This window comes from Akebia trifoliata, chromosome 7 (genome assembly GCF_017979445.1).
Source record: "Akebia trifoliata isolate Shusen 1 chromosome 7, ASM1797944v1, whole genome shotgun sequence".
NCBI classification, from domain to species: Eukaryota; Viridiplantae; Streptophyta; class Magnoliopsida; order Ranunculales; family Lardizabalaceae; genus Akebia; species Akebia trifoliata.
Genome location: NC_141381.1, coordinates 27,242,241 through 27,263,044, shown reverse-complemented (window position 1 = coordinate 27,263,044; position 20,804 = coordinate 27,242,241). Strand labels below are relative to the sequence as shown.

General features: G+C 34.9%; 2 protein-coding genes across 2 annotated transcripts; both read left to right on the top strand.

Moving 5' to 3' along the window:
• Positions 1–779: 779 nt before the first annotated feature.
• LOC147398694 (E3 ubiquitin-protein ligase RGLG2-like) lies at positions 780–9,255 on the top strand. Its single transcript, XM_086447950.1, has 13 exons — positions 780–1,042; positions 2,255–2,594; positions 5,364–5,448; positions 5,528–5,668; positions 5,762–5,875; positions 5,981–6,078; positions 7,184–7,263; positions 7,335–7,440; positions 7,537–7,664; positions 7,790–7,970; positions 8,447–8,503; positions 8,610–8,733; positions 8,901–9,255. The coding sequence occupies exons 2-12, from the start codon at positions 2,325–2,327 to the stop codon at positions 8,688–8,690; spliced, it is 1,341 nt and encodes a 446-aa protein (XP_086304076.1). The 5' UTR covers positions 780–1,042; positions 2,255–2,324; the 3' UTR covers positions 8,691–8,733; positions 8,901–9,255.
• Positions 9,256–13,651: 4,396 nt separating this feature from the next.
• LOC147398693 (uncharacterized) lies at positions 13,652–14,032 on the top strand. Its single transcript, XM_086446756.1, has one exon. The coding sequence runs from the start codon at positions 13,652–13,654 to the stop codon at positions 14,030–14,032; it is 381 nt and encodes a 126-aa protein (XP_086302882.1).
• Positions 14,033–20,804: the final 6,772 nt, after the last annotated feature.

Genomic DNA, 20,804 nt, shown 5'->3' with positions numbered 1-20,804 from the left:
TGGAGTAACGTTAATCGACGCAACATCAAATTTTCTGCCACGTGGTTCAGAAATTGCTTGAGTAGGGGAAAAGACTTTGAAGCGGTCATCCGCTTCAAAATTTCGGTAGAACCCTCTCCTTTGTATTCCACGTGGTGTGTCTCAAGAGGCTCCCAAAATGTTAACGTGTGAAATAAATACAGAAAGCCACGTGTCATGCTAGTGGGGGTTTCTTACAAAATTTTGAAGCGGCCTGACCGCTTCAAAGTTGGACCCGGAGACTCGGATTAAGGACTTCGATTCCATTTTATAGAAAAACATAAATATCGTAATATTGATAACCGACGGTGGAGATTAAAAGAAAATAATAATTTCCTAAGTTTAATTACGAATCCCTAAAAGGATGCTTCCATCTCAGTGGTTAGTTGGACATTCCGTGTCCAACGCTTTGAATTCTAGTTGTAGAGGATATGCTCTAATGCTGTCTCCGCCTCCCCCTCGTTTGTCATCTAGGAAAATGCTTTACTGGGACAATGATCCAACTCTGAGGTGACGTTATAGTGCATATAGAACCGTTGATTTTTTTAATGGTATCTCGAGGAATAAATTTGTGGTCATCTGTGTACTACTACGTCAGCTTAGTGTTGTAGGGGTTATGGTATAACGGTGGGTCCCACGTGTCACATAGTGGCGCAATGTGCTGACGTGTGTTGGAAGAGTTGTCATCTCTCTCTCTCTCCTCGTGTCTCAACTCTTACGATGATGGTCTCTGCTTTTACCTTTAATACTTTATAATTTATAATTATTAAAAAAGGTTTAATCTTTTGTGAGGAAGGTTCTGCGAACCTACGTTAAGGAATCTCAGTCGCCGTAATCACAAGTTTACCACACTACCCGCTCTCTCAGTCTCTCCCTCTCTCTCGAGTACTTGATAGAGACGTGGAGGTAACTCTGTGCGCGAGTCGCGATCTACCATTGAAGTTCTCTCTCATACATAAGATGAAGACCTAGAAGAAATCAGAAAATGTTGAAGTCTTGCAGATAATCCATTGTTTCTGTGTAGGTACGGGAAATTACTGATTTCGAACGAAATGCGATTAGATTTTAGTTCAATTTTGAAAAATTACGCTTTAAGTTTGGTGATTTCTGCTAAAGTAGTGTTGAAGTTGAAGAAAAGCGATTTTGTTTTTAAAATAAAGGTTAAAGCACTCCGATCTGGAAGAAGAGATGCTGTAAGATTTCAGGCTTACTGTTCAAGATTAAGCCTCTATATTTTAGTTAGTTTTGTTAAAATAGCGTGAATTTTGGGAATGGAGGTAGTCGAATTAGGATAAAATTTCAAAATACTCCGATCTGGAAGAATTGCGGATGGATTTGAGGCTCTGTGCCAGATTTGGCTGCTAAATTTTGTTATTTCTGCCTAAAAATCGCGTTTTTTTTCTTATCTACGATGTTGGTGTTCAAGATAGGGTTAAAAAATCCCTGATCTGGTAAGAAATGCGACGAGATTTAAGGATTCCGGGATTATTGTTAAGATTTTGTCCCTAAACTTCGTTACTTCTGCTAAAATTATGGTTGAGTTTGAGGGATTGTTTAGTCCTCTTTATTGGATTATAGTTCATGCCGAGGAATAGTTTTTAATTGATTGACTTTTCTCAGTTACTTCTACGCTAGGTCTCCTTAAAGATTTATTGTTTTCGATGTTGCGTAGTCTTCTTTCCACAGTTGACATTGATTTATGTACCCTAATTTTGGATTCAGGAATTGGACGGTAATATAAGTTCTAATTTAGGTGGGAAAAATGCTAAATAGGTAAACTTCTTTGAAACATCTATAAAGGTCAGCCTATCTTAAAGTTTTAATCAGTCTCCATCAGCCGCCTCCTTTGGTCTTTGTTTCATATTTGGAAGGAAAAGGTCTGTTTTTGCTGGAATTTTCATTATTTGAAGGAACATCCTTTATAAAGTCGACTAGTAAAACAGATATTTCAATTTTAGGTGCTTGGGTTTATTCATTTCTTTGAGAATTGAACAATTGTCTGCTTAGCTTGGTACCAGGAGGTAAATTCAGTTTACGGTAATTTGAAGTTTAAATTAATTTGTTCTACTTGAATTTCTTCATTTCTTTTAGAATTGTTTTCTGCTTAGCTTTGTACAAGATGGTAAATTCTGTTTTATGGTAATTTTGGAGTTAAAAATTAGTTTGAGGTACTTTGGTAACTATCATTGTCATTATCATTTGTTAGGATTTTTATTGTGTTTGGTTTAATTTGTAGGTTCTGGTTTTTCATTGGATTAGTTGTTGACTTCATTAGCATTGGAGAATCATTGTAGAATACAGAGTTGATGGGGGGTAGAAGTTCAAAGGGAACGAGTTTTAGGCATTCTTCTTCGTCGGTTGGGTCTAGTTCTTCTTCGTTTAGTAATCATGGGTATCCACAATCACCATATGCTCATCCACACCAAAATCAAAATTATGCACCTCAGTACAACTATGCACCACCCCAGAATTATGCACCTCCACCATCAAACTATGCTCCTCAGGCCAGTGCGCCTCAACGGAAGTTGGAGAGAAGGTATTCAAGGATAGCCGACAATTACAATTCCCTGGAACAGGTAAGAGTTTATCCTTGATTTTTATATTTGTAACCATGAGATTTCAGTCTGAATGTTTATCTGTTAATTTCATCTCTAGAAAAAAGAATACGTACAACCTTCAGAAGAAAAAGAAAAACGAATGGACACAATTTTGTTGTTAATGCTATAAAGCATCTAGAACTAGACAACCCCTTTTAGTGCTTGAGGACCTTTCTTGGTTAAACTATAACAGTACCATTTCCAATGTTCTCTAATGGTTTTTAGAGACTTGACAATGGTTGCATGGGTAATGATGTGTTAGGAGCACATTGGTTGGCTTTCCATAACATCTATGGTTTTGTAGAGTTGCTTGACTAGATATTATTATTGCTAATATCAATAATTCTGAAATATTGTCGAGTGAAGGAGGAACTAGTGTTTTATTAAAATTGTTGAATGAGGTGACGTCTCCCTTCAACAGGAGTCTGCCAAATACTTTTAAGGTATATGCCTAATTGAAAAGGTGTTTTACTATGACAATATTCATTTCACCAGAATATAGGCTCAGTTATACATAATTATTTTTGTTTGATTATCAAAATAAACTAGTTCCTGAGTTCATTTGTAGTTTCTTATAATAGCGGGGAAAGCATCCAGAAATAACCATCAAAGTTGGCATCCTATCATGGACAAATTATTATGGGCGCCAAGTCCTCGCCAACAGGTGAAGTCTTGACAATGATGAATAGAAGTGCTTACATCGTATGTCGTATGGTTACATAAGTGTCAGTTTGGTGCTCTAGATCTCAACTTTTCTTACAAAAGGAACAGACTTGGAAAGTGTAGGTAGGTTTGGTGATTGGGCTTCTTTCTTCGACTTTGTCAACTAGAAGTCTAGAAAAGCATAACTACTATCCAGAAGATCAATATGTCATCTTCAAAGCCATCTCCCAAAGTTATCTGATGCCAATTGATCAAATCTTGTTTCTCTGTTTAATTTCTTATGCCATCTTCACGTATTTCTCAAGTTTCCCCATATTTTCTATCTATTCCTTAATCAAAATCCTTTGTAGTCTTCCTCTAGCTCACAAAAGATAAATATATACCCAAACCCTGAACTTAGTTATCCACTTTTCTGATAAATTTCTTAAGAAGGGTGGAAAATGAAACTTAAAAGTGTAGCTATCCATGTTATACCACCTTTGTCCAATTAATAACACTATGCAACCTCTAAGAGTACACTTTACTAAGTTCTTAAATTTGATGATATTTGCTTGTGTCTGTGGATTCTGCATCTTCATTGCAGTTACAAGGATTATTGGAGGATTCGTCTTTCACCTAAAGGGGACTTAAAAATTTATGGTGAAAGGCTTTCCTGGGTTCTCAGTCCTTTTGCTTCATCGGGTGTTTCAAGCTAATTAGATTGGCAAGTATTGTCAATGTCACAACATGCTCATCTCAAAAGATACATCCCATTCCAGAAAATTAAGATTGCCTTGTGAACGTCCAACAATTTTTTTTGCTTGATTCTCTCATTCCTTATTTTCATCCATGCGGCTTGGAACTCTCACTGGGCATACTATTTTCAAGAACTGATCTCCAAATTTATCAAAGTTGAAGATTAGTTTAGGGACCGACTAGTTGCACACAACCCATTACCAAAAGCGTTCCATCACGTTAAAACAATCCCTCTTGCACTCCACTTGTATGATTGCACTCCAAAACATTAAAAAAATAAAAAAGAGGAGTTGCATTCCTTTTTTTACTTCTTCTTCAACCATGCCTATAAAAAATTATTACTTGTTCAATTTTTCATTTGTTGCAAAAAGACATTTCTAATCAGATTCCCCAAGGGATCAAGATACGTTTCCATAAGGAAAACCATTTTAACTCAATCAATTAATCAATAAATAATTAAACAAAGAGAACATGAGCAAAACCAAGAAGATTAACATGCAAGTTATCTTAATGAAGTGCAACTTATAGGTTAAGAGAGACCAAGCTTATAAAAATTATCTTTTGTTCAAAAATATTTGCAAGAAAAGATGACCAATTTTTTATCAGATTGCCCATGGGATCAAGATAGGTTTCCAGTAAAGAAAATCATTCTAACTCAATCAATTAACCAATAAATAATTAAATATCTTTAAAATAAAATAAAAAGAGCCAAGAAGATAGACAAGCAAGTTATCCTAATGAAGTGCAACTTGTAGGTTAAGAGAGATTATGAAAGTATGAAGTTTTTTTTTTTTTTTAATTTTTTTTTTTTTTTGGGGGGGGGGGGGGGGGGGGTGTATTTTTGTTATGCAACCAGAAACACGTGGTGTGCAACTACTCGATCCCTTATTTTATCTATAGAATTCCTTTAAAAATGTTGGTTGAGTTTAATAATTTGTACTTCATGGCTTCAAATGATGGACAATTAAACCATTTGGTGTTTAGCAATAGTGAAGATTAGATTTTCATTATCTTATCAAACACCCGGAAAAAAAAATGAATTTTTTTTCTGCAAATCACATGACATATAATACGTGATTAATTTATTATTAAACAGAAACTTATTTAAAGAACTACCTATTGAAAGAATAAAAAACTTGGTGTCCATTGCTCATAGTGGTTGCAAATTGTTGATCACACTCTCTCTTCTTGAATATTGATTCAATAAGCATTAGTCTTTTCAATATAACCATTTATTTTTTTTGTTGAATTTTTATATCATTTTACCCACTATCGTCGATTAGCAGTTATAGTGACTTATGTACTCTTACAAAAATAATGAGCATGATCACAACTTTACTTTTCCCATAGGTTACTGAAGCTCTTGCACGGGCCGGTCTTGAATCTTCTAATCTAATTGTTGGTATTGATTTCACAAAAAGCAATGATTGGACAGGTTTTGGCCTCATCTAGATCTGTAGAATTTCTTTTTGGGGGATTGTAGTGCAAAATGCTAAACTTGCTTTGAAAATTAGGTGCAAGGTCATTCAACAGAAGAAGCTTACATCACCTAGGGGACACTCAAAATCCCTATGAACAAGCAATATCGATTATTGGAAGAACATTATCTGCTTTTGATGAGGATAACTTAATCCCCTGCTTTGGATTTGGAGATGGTATTTTCTTGTGAAAATGCATTCCATTGAATTTGTTCCAAAAATACTTCTAGGATTATGGAGATTATATGTATTTGTTCCATATTTTGACAGCTTCAACGCACGATCAAGAAGTCTTTAGCTTCTATCCAGAGGAGAGACTTTGTAATGGATTTGAGGAGGCTTTATCACGATACAAGGAAATAGTCCCTCATCTAAAACTGGCAGGTTGTATTTCTACTTGTTCATTTTCCTTACTATTGGTTTGAAGCACTTCTCAAATTTTGACAGGTTGGTTCTTCTGGCTTATGGTTTTCTGTTTTCCTGTTGTAGGACCGACATCATTTGCCCCAATTATTGAAATGGCTATGACTATTGTTGACCAAAGCGGTGGCCAGTACCATGTTTTGTTGATAATTGCTGATGGGCAGGTACTTTAACTTCAATCCACTTTCTACACTGTTTCATAAGTTTTGCTTTCTGATTGTTGGTTGGTTCCCCATGTACGCGCGCCTGAACTATGAGATGTTTGATTTGGTAGCTCATGAACAAATAGCAAATACCATGTTACATGGTCTATTGGTTCTACTATCAAGCTATACACTGTTTTAAGTTGTATGATCAATGATGCAAGCAATGGAATTTAGTTGCTTATCAACCATTTGATTATATCCGCATTCAATTTGTTTCTAATACACATGCATGTTCCCCACATTTATGAGCTATCATGGATGGATCATATTGTAGCAGTGCCAAGATACTTTCTTCGGGACAATTCCAATTATTTGAACTTTGTCCGTTAAAATATGTTTTCTTTCGTAAGAAAAATGGAAATCACGTTATCAGAAAATACGAGTATTTTTATGACTGGAGGTATCAGAAACCCAAGCCTAGCTTGAAATTGTAGATGAACTGTATGAAAATAGGGAGGGAAATGATCTCCTACCTTTACCAAAGGGAACTAATTATCACTGTCCGTATTGGTTAGTCATCAACTTGGTCAATGGTTTGTCAACCTAGGACGGTCACCCAAACAGAGGAAGGAAATGGAAGTGATTCTATCACATATGTTACACCATATAGTCTATTGTGGAAATAGCATTACAAGGCTGTAATATGAAGGCTTGGCCTTAACGAGTGTGCTCAGGAGATGAGTGACATTGTTTGTTCTTGGATCACATGATTATTATTGGTTCCTATGTCAGGAAGATGAGAAAATAGGAAACTACGAGGAAGCTGTTGCTGATGCTGATCTTGCATGGGTCCGTTGAGAAATAAAAAGGAGGAATGGCCAAAGAAAAATAAGATACAACTATTCTGTGTCAAGATATAATCATGATCATACCCAAAGGATGATTACAACTGTAGTTTGAGTTAATAAATACTGATTCAAAGTCAATTTATGTTTAAAAATAAATACAACATATCAGGCCATGCCAGGATGGGTGAATTGCTTATCCTGTCCAAGGCTATCCTATTTGCAATTTCAGACAATTTCGAGGCTTAAATTTCACAGAAACACATGGCTTGTCACAGGTAACGAGAAGTGTTGATACTGAGCGTGGCCAACTAAGTCCACAAGAGCAAAAGACTGTTGACGCAATTGTAAGAGCGAGGTAAAATTTTGGCTCCTTCAGTGACAGTTTGTTTACGAACCCACTGTTCTTACAAGTTTGTTTTGTTGCAGCGAGTACCCTCTATCAATTATTTTAGTTGGAGTTGGGGATGGACCTTGGGACATGATGAGGGAATTTGACGATAACATCCCTTCTCGTGCCTTTGATAATTTCCAGGTAAGCAGTAGTGGTTGTTACTTGTATTTGATGCCAGCCGTTATCCATGTTGCATTTCAGTTTTTGGCCTTAATGGGAAGCTTTTGTCTTGTCCAGTTTGTTAATTTTACAGAGATTATGTCAAAGAATGTGCCAGTATCCCGAAAAGAGACAGAGTTTGCTCTCGCAGCCTTGATGGAAATCCCTTCTCAATATAAAGCGACTTTGGAACTTCATCTATTGGGGTAATAAAAAAAAAGCCTGCTTGTTTTAGGTTTTGATGGTTGCCTTTGCCCCTATTGTCCTCTTTTGGCATGGAAATGTGCATAAATCTGATGCCTTAACAATCTACACTCCTATGTTCAACCAGTTCAACTAATGGGAAAGCTCTAGAAAGGTTTCCTCTTCCACCACCTATGTATGGTGTAAATTCATTCAGCTCAAAGAAACCTTCCCGCTCGAGCAGTTTCCAGCAGAGTGCACCTCCCTATCAAGGCCATGAAACATCTAGGGGCACTGCTCCGCCAGAAAGCTCAAATTTTGATAACAAGGTACAAAAACCATCCCTTGGAAACTTCCTTTTTGGTTGATCATCTTAATTTCAATTTTTTTTTTTTTGGTTTTGTGGGGGTGTCGGGTTTGCATTTCTGGTAGGTGTCAACTATGTTTTAATTGAATGTGGGTTCTAGAATGACATCTTAATTGGTTAAGTATTCCATCATTATTGCTTTGGTTTCTTTATGTGATTTTTTTTTTTCATTTTGTTTCCGTAAATATATTTTCTGAACATTTAATGTCAACATGATTTTCCATTCTGGTACGTGTGGGCACCTACTGATTATCTAGAAGTAAAGGAATTTAGTACCATGGGTCAAGTTGAAAAGTGAAAACTAATGCATACATATGCCTTTTATTTAGTTTTTCTCCTCTGTTAGGTTTAGTAGCCTTCAAATGTTTGATAAGAATAATGCTCTAATAAAGTTTTTTATTTATATTTTTTCTTAATCGTCGTTATGGACCCATTCAGGTCTGCCCCATTTGCCTTACCGACCCAAAGAATATGGCTTTTGGCTGCGGTCATCAGGTGAAAACTCTAGACCTTATATATTCATTTTTATGATAACTTCTTGCTTTCCTTCTTTATCTGTTTGTGGGAATGATTTAAAGTTTGTAAATTGGTTTTGTTGCAGACGTGCTGTGACTGTGGACAAGACCTTGAGCTATGCCCTATCTGCAGGACCCCAATTGTAACAAGAATAAAGCTCTATTAAAAGCTTTCCTCTCTTCTTTTGGATTTTCTCATTGCTCTTACCGGTAAGCTAGCTCTCATCCTTTGCAATATTCTTTCTACTTTGGATGATATTTTGGTGTTCGGGTTATCTAGCTAAAACTCTGCATCAGAGGCCCCTGATCTTGACGCTAGGAAAGGTTACTCATCGAATCTGATCATACCTCATGTATATATCTTTGTTTATTTTCAGATCCTTTGGTTTGTAATAGCATTTGTACTTGATCATCTCTTTCGTGACCTTTATTAAGGTGCAATTTCTTCTATGGAGAGTGATCTGATCTAAATCTAAATTTCACGTGTGGACAACACATGATGTGTGGGCCAGACGTACCGTTTGGTATCAAGCAGTTCTATGGAAGGTCCAAAGCCCTGCACCAGATCACCCATCAGACTCTCAGGGGATTGTAGGGAACAAGTGCTTCGGACAGCACGGCAGTTAAGAATCCATGTCGCTAATATCATTCAATACTGTATAATGAGTTATTGAATCATCAAATACACAGTTCTATTTGGATCATTTTCATTATCAAAGCCTTGCTTTAAAATTTTTGGTTGGTTGAACTAATTTTGCTGTTCCTTAACCTTCCAAAAAAATAAAATAAAATCGTGTTCTTTCTTCTATTCAATTTTGTCTAAAACCATATCTTCTAGAAGAGAATTCATAAAACGGAGGTATAGTAGATAGATAAATAGATTGAAAAAATATATGTAAATTTCTTGAATTATTTATTACACACCAATTTAAAGATTAAAACACTCTTCAAACATTACAAAGGTTTCTCTCAAATTATAATCTCAACCCATGTTCCTGTTATTGATGGTAGTGCTCAATGACGCTCCACTACCTTACAAAGGGATCTTATTCCCTCAACCTTAACTACCACTGAACAATTTGTTTACCAAGAGGTCTGAGATCGTAGATTGGATAATGATTCAGTTTTGTGGGGGAGATGTTGCAGAGAAGAAATGGGTTAGGAGAATTGGGGCTGCTTGGGTTTTGGCGGAGGAGGAAGAGGGAGAAGGAAAGAGAAAATGGAAATCGGGGAAAAATCCAATGGATCCCACACTCGTTCATATAGGTGGGAGTGCCAGACTCAACCCAAAAATGTAGAAATCTGCAACAAAAGAAAAAAAAAAACCCCAACTTTTACGTATTCTTAATCATTTACTTATTTTCTTCTTTTTTTATTGGGGTGTAATAAGTAAAAGTTGGGGTGCCAATATCAGCTCTCAAAATTTGGCAGTTTTTTTCTTGAATAAATATATATTTTTCTCCTTTTATAGAATCAAAATGTTCCTAATATAACATGTACCCTATATCATCTTTATCTACTACCTTTGGAATTCTCTGAGTGTGCTTAAAAGAATGATTTTAAAATATTTTAAATTTGTTTTGCATTAAGTTTAATATTGAAATGTGATCAAATGCTTTTGAGAGTTTGGGGATGAAAATAATTATCTTTCTGGTGATTATAACGAGTTTCTCATGAAGAAGTATAACAGAAACTTTGTTTGAAAAGTCGAGAATAGACATAGAATGATAAGAAAAAAACCTTCAAGAGGCCAGCCCGCTTCAAAATTTTGAACGAACGCGCTTCTTGCTTCATGACATGTCATGTTTTCAAGGAGGTACCCCAAATATTTATAAAAAAGAATGACTTGAAATAAACTCAAAAAGTTACGTGTCATGATGCAAGGAGGGATCCTTCAAAGTTGGATTTGAATGATTAGCGTTGTTTTATTTGCACCCATTATTTATCTTTAGTGCATTCGCTTACCTCGCATAAATTTGGGAGTACAACTCAAAACCAATTGACAATGAGTTGAGTGATCTAAGAGCTTATAAGGAGAGAGATAAGGCAATGAGTGTTCGGTGTGGGATCAAACTCAACACACCCCTCACATGTGGGCCTGACTAGATCAAAGCACATGGAAATATGAATTGGGTGGTTTGAAAGAAAGAAATGTCTGCTCTTATACCAGTTTTGGGGTCCCAACTCAAAATCAATTAATAACAAATGAAGAGGCCCACAAGCTTATAAGGAGAGAGACAAGGCAATGGGTGTCTGATGTGGGACTAACCTCTATTAACCCTATCCAAAAATTGTGTTGAAGTAGATGCAATAAGTGTAAATGATGGGAGCAAATAGAACGAGTCCATTGATAAATTATCTTTTGTGGTGCGTCATGCTAGTTGCTTCACCGCCTTCAACATTGTATGTGCAGAGAACCATTGGCTTTCTCAAGTATACCACTTGTATCACAAGAAATAGCATTAAGGTTATGTGCATAAAATATTAAAGGGAGTGTCATTTTCGAGATCTGTTTAGCATTTTTCTTTCGTGTTATTTTCCAAGTCAGACACAAAAAATTCATCATCGAAACTAATATTTTCAAACAACAATTAAATTAATTTTAACAATCAAAATCTCAAGAATATAAGTAAAATAAATGCCACAAAACAATAAAGAGATTAGAGAAAGGACACACAATCACAACACAAGATATATGTGTCCACCCACAATGAAATTACATTCACGAAAAAATTTAAAAATAAAATTTTATTAATCAAGAAAAAAATTACAAGAATGAAGGTTAGTAACTTACCTCTTACACTCCAATTAAACGCACCAAACGCTCTAAACTTATCTCTTGTACAAATTCAAATAAATAATCTTGATCCTGCTCTCGTTGTCACAGACTCGTAATAAAAATGTGATGATAATTTTCAACCACCTTGAATTTCTAGGATTTATAAGAGAAGAACATACGTAAAGAGAGACCCAATGTTTTCTTATTCTCTATAAAAGAGAAAATTCACTTATACCAAAATCTCATTTTATGTACAATAACAACCATCTAAGAATCTTTTTATTTCTCATAAACTAATGGAAGGACATTATCAAAATATCCCGTATAAGTAGAAATAACTCATTAATCTTTTGAAATAAAATGCGGTGATTTTATATCACCAAACCCAACATGTTATTTTTCTCAATTGGATAATCTATAGATTGTTGAACAAGAACTAAATAGAGCTCCAGTAATTATAGAGAGGATCCGCTCCCTGTAATAAGTTCCCCCAACTCATATAAATCATTCTAAAGGACGATTGTTAGTGCGAAGTGCCATCAATCAAGGGTAACTATAACTTCTAGGGGTGCACATGGTTCGGATTGATTCGGATTTTGGCAAAATTGGAATCGAACCAAACATGATCGGTTCTACAAATTTGAAACCGAACCAATCCAATTACCCTATAGAACCGAACCAATCCAATCCAATCTTTGTTTGGATTGGTTCGGATCGATTCTCGGTTCTCATACTTATTGAAGATAGATACCTTCTTCCTCAATCCAAACATTCTATCTCCTCCAATCTTCAAACCTTAAAAATAAGTAGGACTTTGTTTAAGCGTGGACTTTGGGGTAATAAAAAAATTAAAATTTTTCTATATTTCATTTAAGAAATTTGATGTAGATGAGGTTCAATAAGTAGAAAATAGTAGATTTTATAGAAGATGAGATAGAGGATGAGAGTTCAATAAGTTGAAAATGAAAAAAATTCTCCAAGAAAAATGAAGGGGTTTTGGCTTGAGTTTAAAATAATGGCATTTAAACCATTTTATGTTATTCTCCTAAACAAATAAGAAATATATTGAAGATCTGTTCGAGAAGAATTTAAATTTGTTTACCGTTAATTGAAGGTGCCTGAGAGATCTCAGAGATTTATCGAAGCTTTTTGAATCAGAATGAGAGAGAGAGAGTTCAATCTTCGTTTTCCGATGAGTTGGTGAGGCGGTGAGGTGAGGTGAGTGAGAGAGACGACTGAGATTGAAAATGACAATGGCTAGGGTTCTATTTTCAGAATTCTTCAAATAGGAAGAAGAAGAAAGAAGCAAAAAATCGAAAATTTTATTTTATATATATATAATTGGTTCGATTTTCGGATTGGTTCGGTTCTATTATATCATAATTCGAAACCGAACCAAATTAACCGGATTTTTTTTTCTTCGATCCGTACCCGAACTGTGGATGTGTTTAATCCGAACCAATCCAATCCAAAGACTTTGGATTGGTTCGGATCTCGGATTTACCCAATCCAATGTGCACCCCTAATAACTTCACTCATTAGGGTTCATTGACAAATACGCCACCTGGCATTTCAGGAAAAGGAGTCATACATATACATGTAGTGGAACAAAGATTTACTGTTTCGAAATTTACTGATCAACTAATGGCATGACGCCATGTGTATCAAACAAGAGTGGTTTATTTTAGTATTTTTTCCATGCACGTGTAGTCATGCCATTAGTTCCTCAGCTTAGCACATCAATTTAAAAATAACACAAAGGTCATAATCATAATTCATTTAAAAAATACTTTCCTTATTAACTTAGTAAGATTTTAACTCTTACTAAGGGTCGTTTTGCTCAAATGGATCACCACATTAGCAATCTAACATTGCAACACTCTAGGTTTTTTATTTTTTATATTTTTTATTTTTAGCTTGATCCAAAGTTTTGAAAATTGATGGCTACTAAACTTTCCCATAAATTTAAAATTTAAAATTAAAATTCAATAGTGAAAAATAACATTTTTTTGAAAAATTATTTTCTCAAAGTTCATAGAATTTTTTCCTCTACGGCCTGAAGAATGGGATCATGTTTTTGGATGCTACAAGGTGAGCCAAAGGACTCCTAGTAAGGGAAGAATCCTTACTAACTTAGTAAGGCTAGCAGGACTCACCCATTTAATACACTGGTATTGTGACTAGTAACTACCCAACTGTCCATGGATCAATAAACCTCTCTCTCATTAGGAAATATAGAGGTAAGATCTCGTGAAGAGATCGACAAAGTCAAGCCCATCCCTCTTCTCCTCATAAATCCATCTGGGTACTTAAAATACTTCCACAGAAACCAACATCTCCTCCATTGAAATGGCTTCAACCACTAATTTCTCTTACCAAAGACTAAGAAATGAAGAAGAAGAAGAAGAAGAGGAAGAAAGAAGAGTAATTGGAAAGACAAGAAGCTGGCAGTACAGACCTAGAAGATTGACAAGTAAAAAGAGATTGAAGCTCAGAATTCCAACCGTGAGAAGATTCTTGAGAAGAAAAGCTAGGTTGTTAACTAATGTTAGAGTTTCATGGATTAAAGTTTTGAAGAAGTTGAAGGAGAGTAGGCCCCTCTTGGGTGATTTGTTTGTTGGAAACTATATGTTCTTACAAGTTTCTCCTTCTCCTTTGAAGTGTGTTGATAAGTCTTTTGTTGGTCATCGTGGTCTATCTTCCAAGCAGAATATCGGGAGGATTGCTTAAAGTGTACTGGATTTCTTTCTTTTTTCACTTATGTGTTTATTCTGTAATGTTGTTCAGGGTTGGTGTAAGTTTATGAATTTTAATATAAGTGGTCAGAATCAAGACGAGTTATCTCTCCAACAAGTTTGAAATAAAGAACAACTTATGGGTTGCTATTGCAAGGAGTAATCTGAATGTTCAATCCTAAATATATTCAGTATCAATGGATACCCATTAGTTGGTGGAGGAATCCAAGAGTGAGGTTGTGAGAACGTCTTCGTCTCACCTGAGACCTCTAGTTGGCACGAAATCTAGAACGAGAGAATAGTTTTCTATGCTCTTGGGACAAGTCGAGAAGAATTATCAAACCATATCTGAGGTGGTGTTCTCTAAATATTATTTTGCCTTTTGGGTTGATTTGGTTAGTTTTGACTCAAATTCAATTATCGTAATTTATCTTTAGATGTAGGGCCTTTTTTTCTTTTTTTGAGTTCTCTTTTGGATTCAAACATTGTGTTAGGGCAGATATGCCCTTGAATCTTTGCAAATCAAAATTTTTTTTTCTTTATTTATGTTTGCTTTCTTAAGGAAAAAAAAAGTGACTTTTGACCTGGTTGGTTGAAATGAAATATAAAATTTTCTTCTAAAAGGATGATGGTGATACAGCATGTGAAAAATTAACTATAAGGGTTATATATCATATCGAAATCAAAGATAAGAGCGGGTAGTTTAAGAGAATCCTTCCTCTAATTAAACTCTTTTGAAGTTTATATTACGTTATTCAACAACTAATAGAATTGAACTTAATTTGAGACAACAAGATGGAAGTCCTAACTACGAAATTAACTTAATTCATTTTTAATTGGGTAAATAGGTGAAGGTGGTGTTTTGATCTTAGATCCATGATATTATAACTCACAGAGTTTACCAACTCACCAAGATGACATCTTCAAGAAAAAATAGTTGAAGTTGATTAACATTTTTTTTTTTGTTAAGCAAGCAAAGGGGTTAGTGGTGAGCGTGAAAGTGGGTTCAACAGGTTTTGAACCAAGATGGTGCGAGCAACACTTCACACGCCATACCAACTTAGGTAAGGTGGCATCTTCTTTTAAGCTGATTAACATAATACTTAAATTAATTGTCTTGAAACAACATCTAACTCTAATCATATTTTGAGAGTAAGAAAATTGAGAACCTTGTATAGCTTGCACCATTGAAGACCATGTATTACGTGTACACACAAAAGTCCTTACCACACTCGTCTTCAAATAGTAACGATGACAAATGATGTTGATATAGATATATAAATATATAGAGAATGTTAAGGTCCAAGACCTCAACGGACAATAGTTTTGTCCACCACATTCACTTTTTAATAATACCCCTTCTTATTTTGTTTTTTAGTAAAAAAGATAAGAATATATTAGTATTTTATATAATAAATATTTGTGTACATAGTAAATGTTAATGACCTTTTAGTCTTTTGATTTAAATATTTTTATTTAGTAAATGCTTTGGCTATCAAAGCCAACATAATAAATGCATTTATTAAGAACATAATTTGTCCTATATGTCAACGATGGGAGTCAAAATTTATCCTACATACCCTAAAAATTTCAGATTGGGCTGATTTTTTGTGAGGATGATCTCTATAGTGAGGAAATCATCCTTATAAAAAATCAGCCCCATTTGAAACTTTTAACACCATCAAAAGTGGTTTACAAATTAATGGTAAAAATTGACGATCCACAATTCTAAACCACTTTTGATGGGTTTAGAAGTTTCAGATATTTTTTTGTAAGGATGATCTCCTTATAACCCATATAGGACAAATGTGTTGGCTGCCGAACGAGATTAGATATATATGGGACAATGCTCAGTTGTCAAAGCCTCAGCCAAAGTGTTTTGTTCTATATGGGCTAAAAGTTTGGGAATGAGTTTATTTTTTGTGAGGATGACCTTTATGTTTGGTGAGGAGATCATCCTCATAAAATCATTTCATTCTGAAACTTGTAGCCCATATAAGACAAAACTTTGGCTAGGACTTTAGATGTTGAACCCGATCCATATATATAACGTCCGACATCCCACGCTAAGGGAGCTAGCATTTTGTCTTCTATGGGTCAAAAGCTTCGAAATGAGTTGATTTTTACCGTCAAATTTTAAACCACTTTTGACGGTGTTAGAAGTTTCAGATTGGACTGATTTTTTTTTTTTTGTGAGGATGATCTCCTCACTATAAAGATCATCTTCACAAAAAATTAGTCTATTGTGAAACTTCTAACCCATATAGCATAAAGCGTTGGTTCCCTAATGTTGGCTGCCAAACGAGACCATATAATATATATAGGAAATGTTCGACAATCAACAATAGGGAGCCAAAAATTTTCATATATTGAGTTAAAAGTTTCAAGATGGGCTAAATAATTCTAAGGATAATTTCTATGATGAGGAGATCATCCTCATAAAAAAATCAATCCATTTTGAAACTTCTAGCCCCAATTTACAATTTGAAGAATTGTGGATCATCAATCTTTACTGTTAATTTGTAAATCACTTTTGATGGGGTTAGAAGTTTTAAAATGAGCTGATTTTTTGTGAGGATGATCTCCTCACCATAGAGATCATTCTCACAAAAAAAAATCAGCCTAATCGAATTTTTAACTCATAAAGGATCAGTTTTGACTCCCTAAAATTAACTCTTGAACCCAATCATATATATATATATATATATATATATATATAGTATAAGCAAAGGAGTTTATATGGTCACCTAGCTGTTAATAGGTGAAAACAGTTTTGAACCCAGTTCATAGTATCCACAATAACCAACTTTGCAAGTTGATACCTTCACGAGTATTGATGTTGATGCCTCAATACAAACTGACGATATTTGGGTCATCTATATTGACTACTATTTCTTGACATGTGAGGCAAGGAAAAAAAATCCAGACTTGTAAGGTAAGAATTAAGTCGTGTATGGTAAATCCAGAATTGTAGCGATCTTGTACACTACATTGTCGATCCCAAACCTGCACAGAGATGGAAGTTGGTAGTCCTCACTGTAAAAATTCATCACCTTCTAATATGAATACTTGTATATAGGATCATGATTCATATACGTCTAGAGAATTTGTGTATTAGTGTCTCACATCAATATCATCCACACGAGAATCAACCCATCTGAAAAAGATCTCATGGCGCACTCATTTGGTCCACATAATAACTTTTGGACCATTCCTTGGTGGACCTATACTTTAAAAAAATCAGCCTATACTATTTGATGACTTCTAGAGATTGGGATTGACCATTCTTCATGGATCAAAACAGGGATAAGAAAGAAATTTACTGACTCATGGATGAGAGATCTTGGAAAAAACATTTGATTTTCAAGTCCTTGATGAAAAATACTCAATCTAACATCCATATATATATATGGGAAATGTTCAGCAACAAACATTCTGGCAAAACATTTTTCAAAACATGGGTTAGATGTTTTGGAATGAGCTTATTTTTGGTGAGGATGATCTCTACGGTGAGGAGATCATCATCACCAAAAATCAGCCCATTCCAAAACTTCTAACCACATCAAAAATGGTTTACAAAAAATGGACGGTCCACGATTTTTCAACTTGTAAACTGGGGCTAGAAGTTTTGGAATGGGCTGATTTTGGTGAGGATGATCTCCTCACCGTAGAGATCATCCTCACCAAAAATCAGCCCATTCCAAAACCTCTAACCCATGTTTTGAAAAATGTTTTGCCAAAATGTTTGTCAAAATGTTTGTTGCTGAACGGGACCCTATATATATATATATATATATATATATCCCGTTCGCCACCCTTAGTTTTACCACACACTTTAACAAACGCGTTTTGTCTTACATGGGTTAGAAGTTTCGGAATGAGCTGATTTTTGGTGAGGATGATCTCTATGGTGAGGAGATCATCCTCACCAAAAATCAGCTCATTCCAAAACTTCTAACCCCATCAAAATTGATTTACAAAAAATGGACGGTCCACGATTTTTCAACGTGTAAACATGGGGCTAAACATTTCGGAATGGACTGATTTTTGGGGAGGATGATCTTCTAATCATAGAGATCATTCTCACCAAAAATTAGCGCATTCCAAAACTTCTAACCCATGTAGGACAAAAAACGTTTGTTAAAGTGTGTGGTAAAACTTAGGGTGCTGAACATTTCCCATATATATATATATATATAGATAGAGAGAGAGAGAGAGAGAGAGAGAGAGGTCTCAATGGACTGGTTACAGACTTAGCTTTTGGTAATTTTTGAAGGGACCCAACCCAATATATATATATATATATATATATATATATATATATATATATATATATATATATATATATATAGAGAGAGAGAGAGAGAGAGAGAGAGAGAGAGAGAGAGAGAGAGAGGTCTCAATGGACTGGTTACAGACTTGGCTTTTGGTAATTTTTGAAGGGACCCAACCCAATAGCCCACTTTGTCACCCTAATCTAAAGCATTAAATCTAGAGTGCTGGGGGATCATTAGGACCAATGTGGTATTTCAGGTGACCTAAATAATTAAGGACCACGATCGAGGTTTTATATGGTCCTTAGGTTGATGAAACCTCTCCCCACCCCACCCCCCTCTCCAATCAAACACACATACACACCCACTCCAAAGTTTGGGCATCCTCTTTGAGGTTGAGGGGTACCATTGAAAAAAGGATAGAAGAGGAAATACAATACATAAAGTTGAAGGAGTGTTCTTGTAAAGGAAGTACAAGAGGAAAGGCAATAAAATTGGAGGTATTCTTGAAAAAGGTAGAAGAGAAAAGACAATAAAATTGTCCTCGAGATGGGAGATAAAGATTGAGAAAAGAGGGGGAGGGGGGTTAACCATTCTATTTATTATATAAAGAGATCTACGTATAAGGCAAACCTCACTATTGCATTTTTACTACAAAAACTCAATTGGAGTTCTAACAATTTCAAGGGAATTGTATTTTATCAAGTTTGTCACCAACCAAACCTTGGAGTGGGACTCACTTCATTTTAATAGATTAAATACTTATAATAGTCTCATTCTTTAATTCACATACTATAGCCTCCCTACTCTCAAAGTCAATTATCAATCCCCAAATCATTATTGGGCCCACCTAGCTATCCAACGCCACAATCTTTTAGATTTCAAGATAAAACTCATGTTTAAAAAAAATTAGGTTTGATTCATGGTTATTGGAGATAATAGATATTGGGAAGATATAAAAGATATTTGATTTTAAAAAAATAAGGATATTATGAGTATTTAATCTTTTAAAATGAAGGATATCCAACTCCAATAAATTTGTTAAGCAACAAACTTGATAATGTACGGATCTTTTAGAGTTGTCAAAACTCCAAGAGAGTTCTTGTAATAAAAAAAACAAGTAAGGTGTGCCTGATAAATCCTCTATATATACTAGAGTTTTTCATGCGACACATATTTAAGATAGTGAAAGAGGAAAGACAATAAATTTAAATGGTATTATTAAAAGTTGGGGAGAAAAGGAAAGACAATAAAATATTGAAGGGGTATTTTTGAAAATGAGGTAGAAGACGAAAGGTAATATAAAGTTAGAAGAGTATTCTTGGAAAGGATAATAAAAAAGACAATAAATTTAAATGATATTATTAAAAATTAAAGAGAAGAGGAAAGACAATAAAATATTGAAGGGTATTCTTGGAAATAAGGTAGAAGACAAAAGGTAATATAAAGTTAGAAGAGTATTTTTTGAAAGGATAATAGAAATGATAATAAAGCAAAAGTTGTGCTATAGAGATTCATGACAAGATTAGGGAGCCAACATAAGGAGCCAAAAATTTGCCTGATATGGCTTACAAGTTCCAGATTCGGATGATTTTGATGATGATCACTATGGTGAGGAGATCATCCTCATAAAAAATCAGCCCAATCCAAAACATCTAACCCCGTCAAAAGTGATTTACAAATTAATGATAAAAAATCAACGGTCCACAATTCTAAATCACTTTTGATGGTGTTAAAAGTTTTAGATTGGGTTGATTTTTTGTGAGGATGATCTCCTCACCATAGAGATCATTCCCAAAAAATCAGCCCATTTTGAAACTTCTAACCCATACCCTCTTAACTCTGAAAAAGATGCACGTACCATAGGAACGAACAAACTCTAGTATAGCATACTAGAGAATGATCGTGTCTTATGTAGAGAGAGGGGGAATCAGGTTCTGATGAGTCTTGGACTCGTGTAAAAAACACATGATCCAAACAGTACATAATCCAATGAATATGATTTATTTTCAAGATAAGTATCTTTAAGGTATAACCATTTCCACGAGTCATTAGAACCCACACAATGTGAAAAAAGCCTAAATTTGATGGCCTTGGGCCGTCAAATTTCATAAAATTCGACTGACAAAGGGGTCAAATTGGCGTCGAATTTTTCATTGTAATTTTTTTTTTCGACGAGCCAAAACTGTCAAATTAATGAAGGATGAGAGAAATTTGACAACTCTAAATTGTCAAATCTTGGAATATCAAGAATTTTGACGGTCCTGGACCGTCAAATTTTTATGTCGAATTTTCCAATTTTCACGTAGTGCCAGCCCATATAGACATCTAAAAAATGACTTAAAATCAAATCACTCTAAATCCAGATGAGGGAGTTAAGCCAGGTTATTTGAGTTGGTCACGTCTCCAATCAAATCACTGAGAATCTTAAAATAATCAAATACAACGGAGGATCTATAGTGGGGGTAATGCAGGCATTTGGCCCCATAAGAT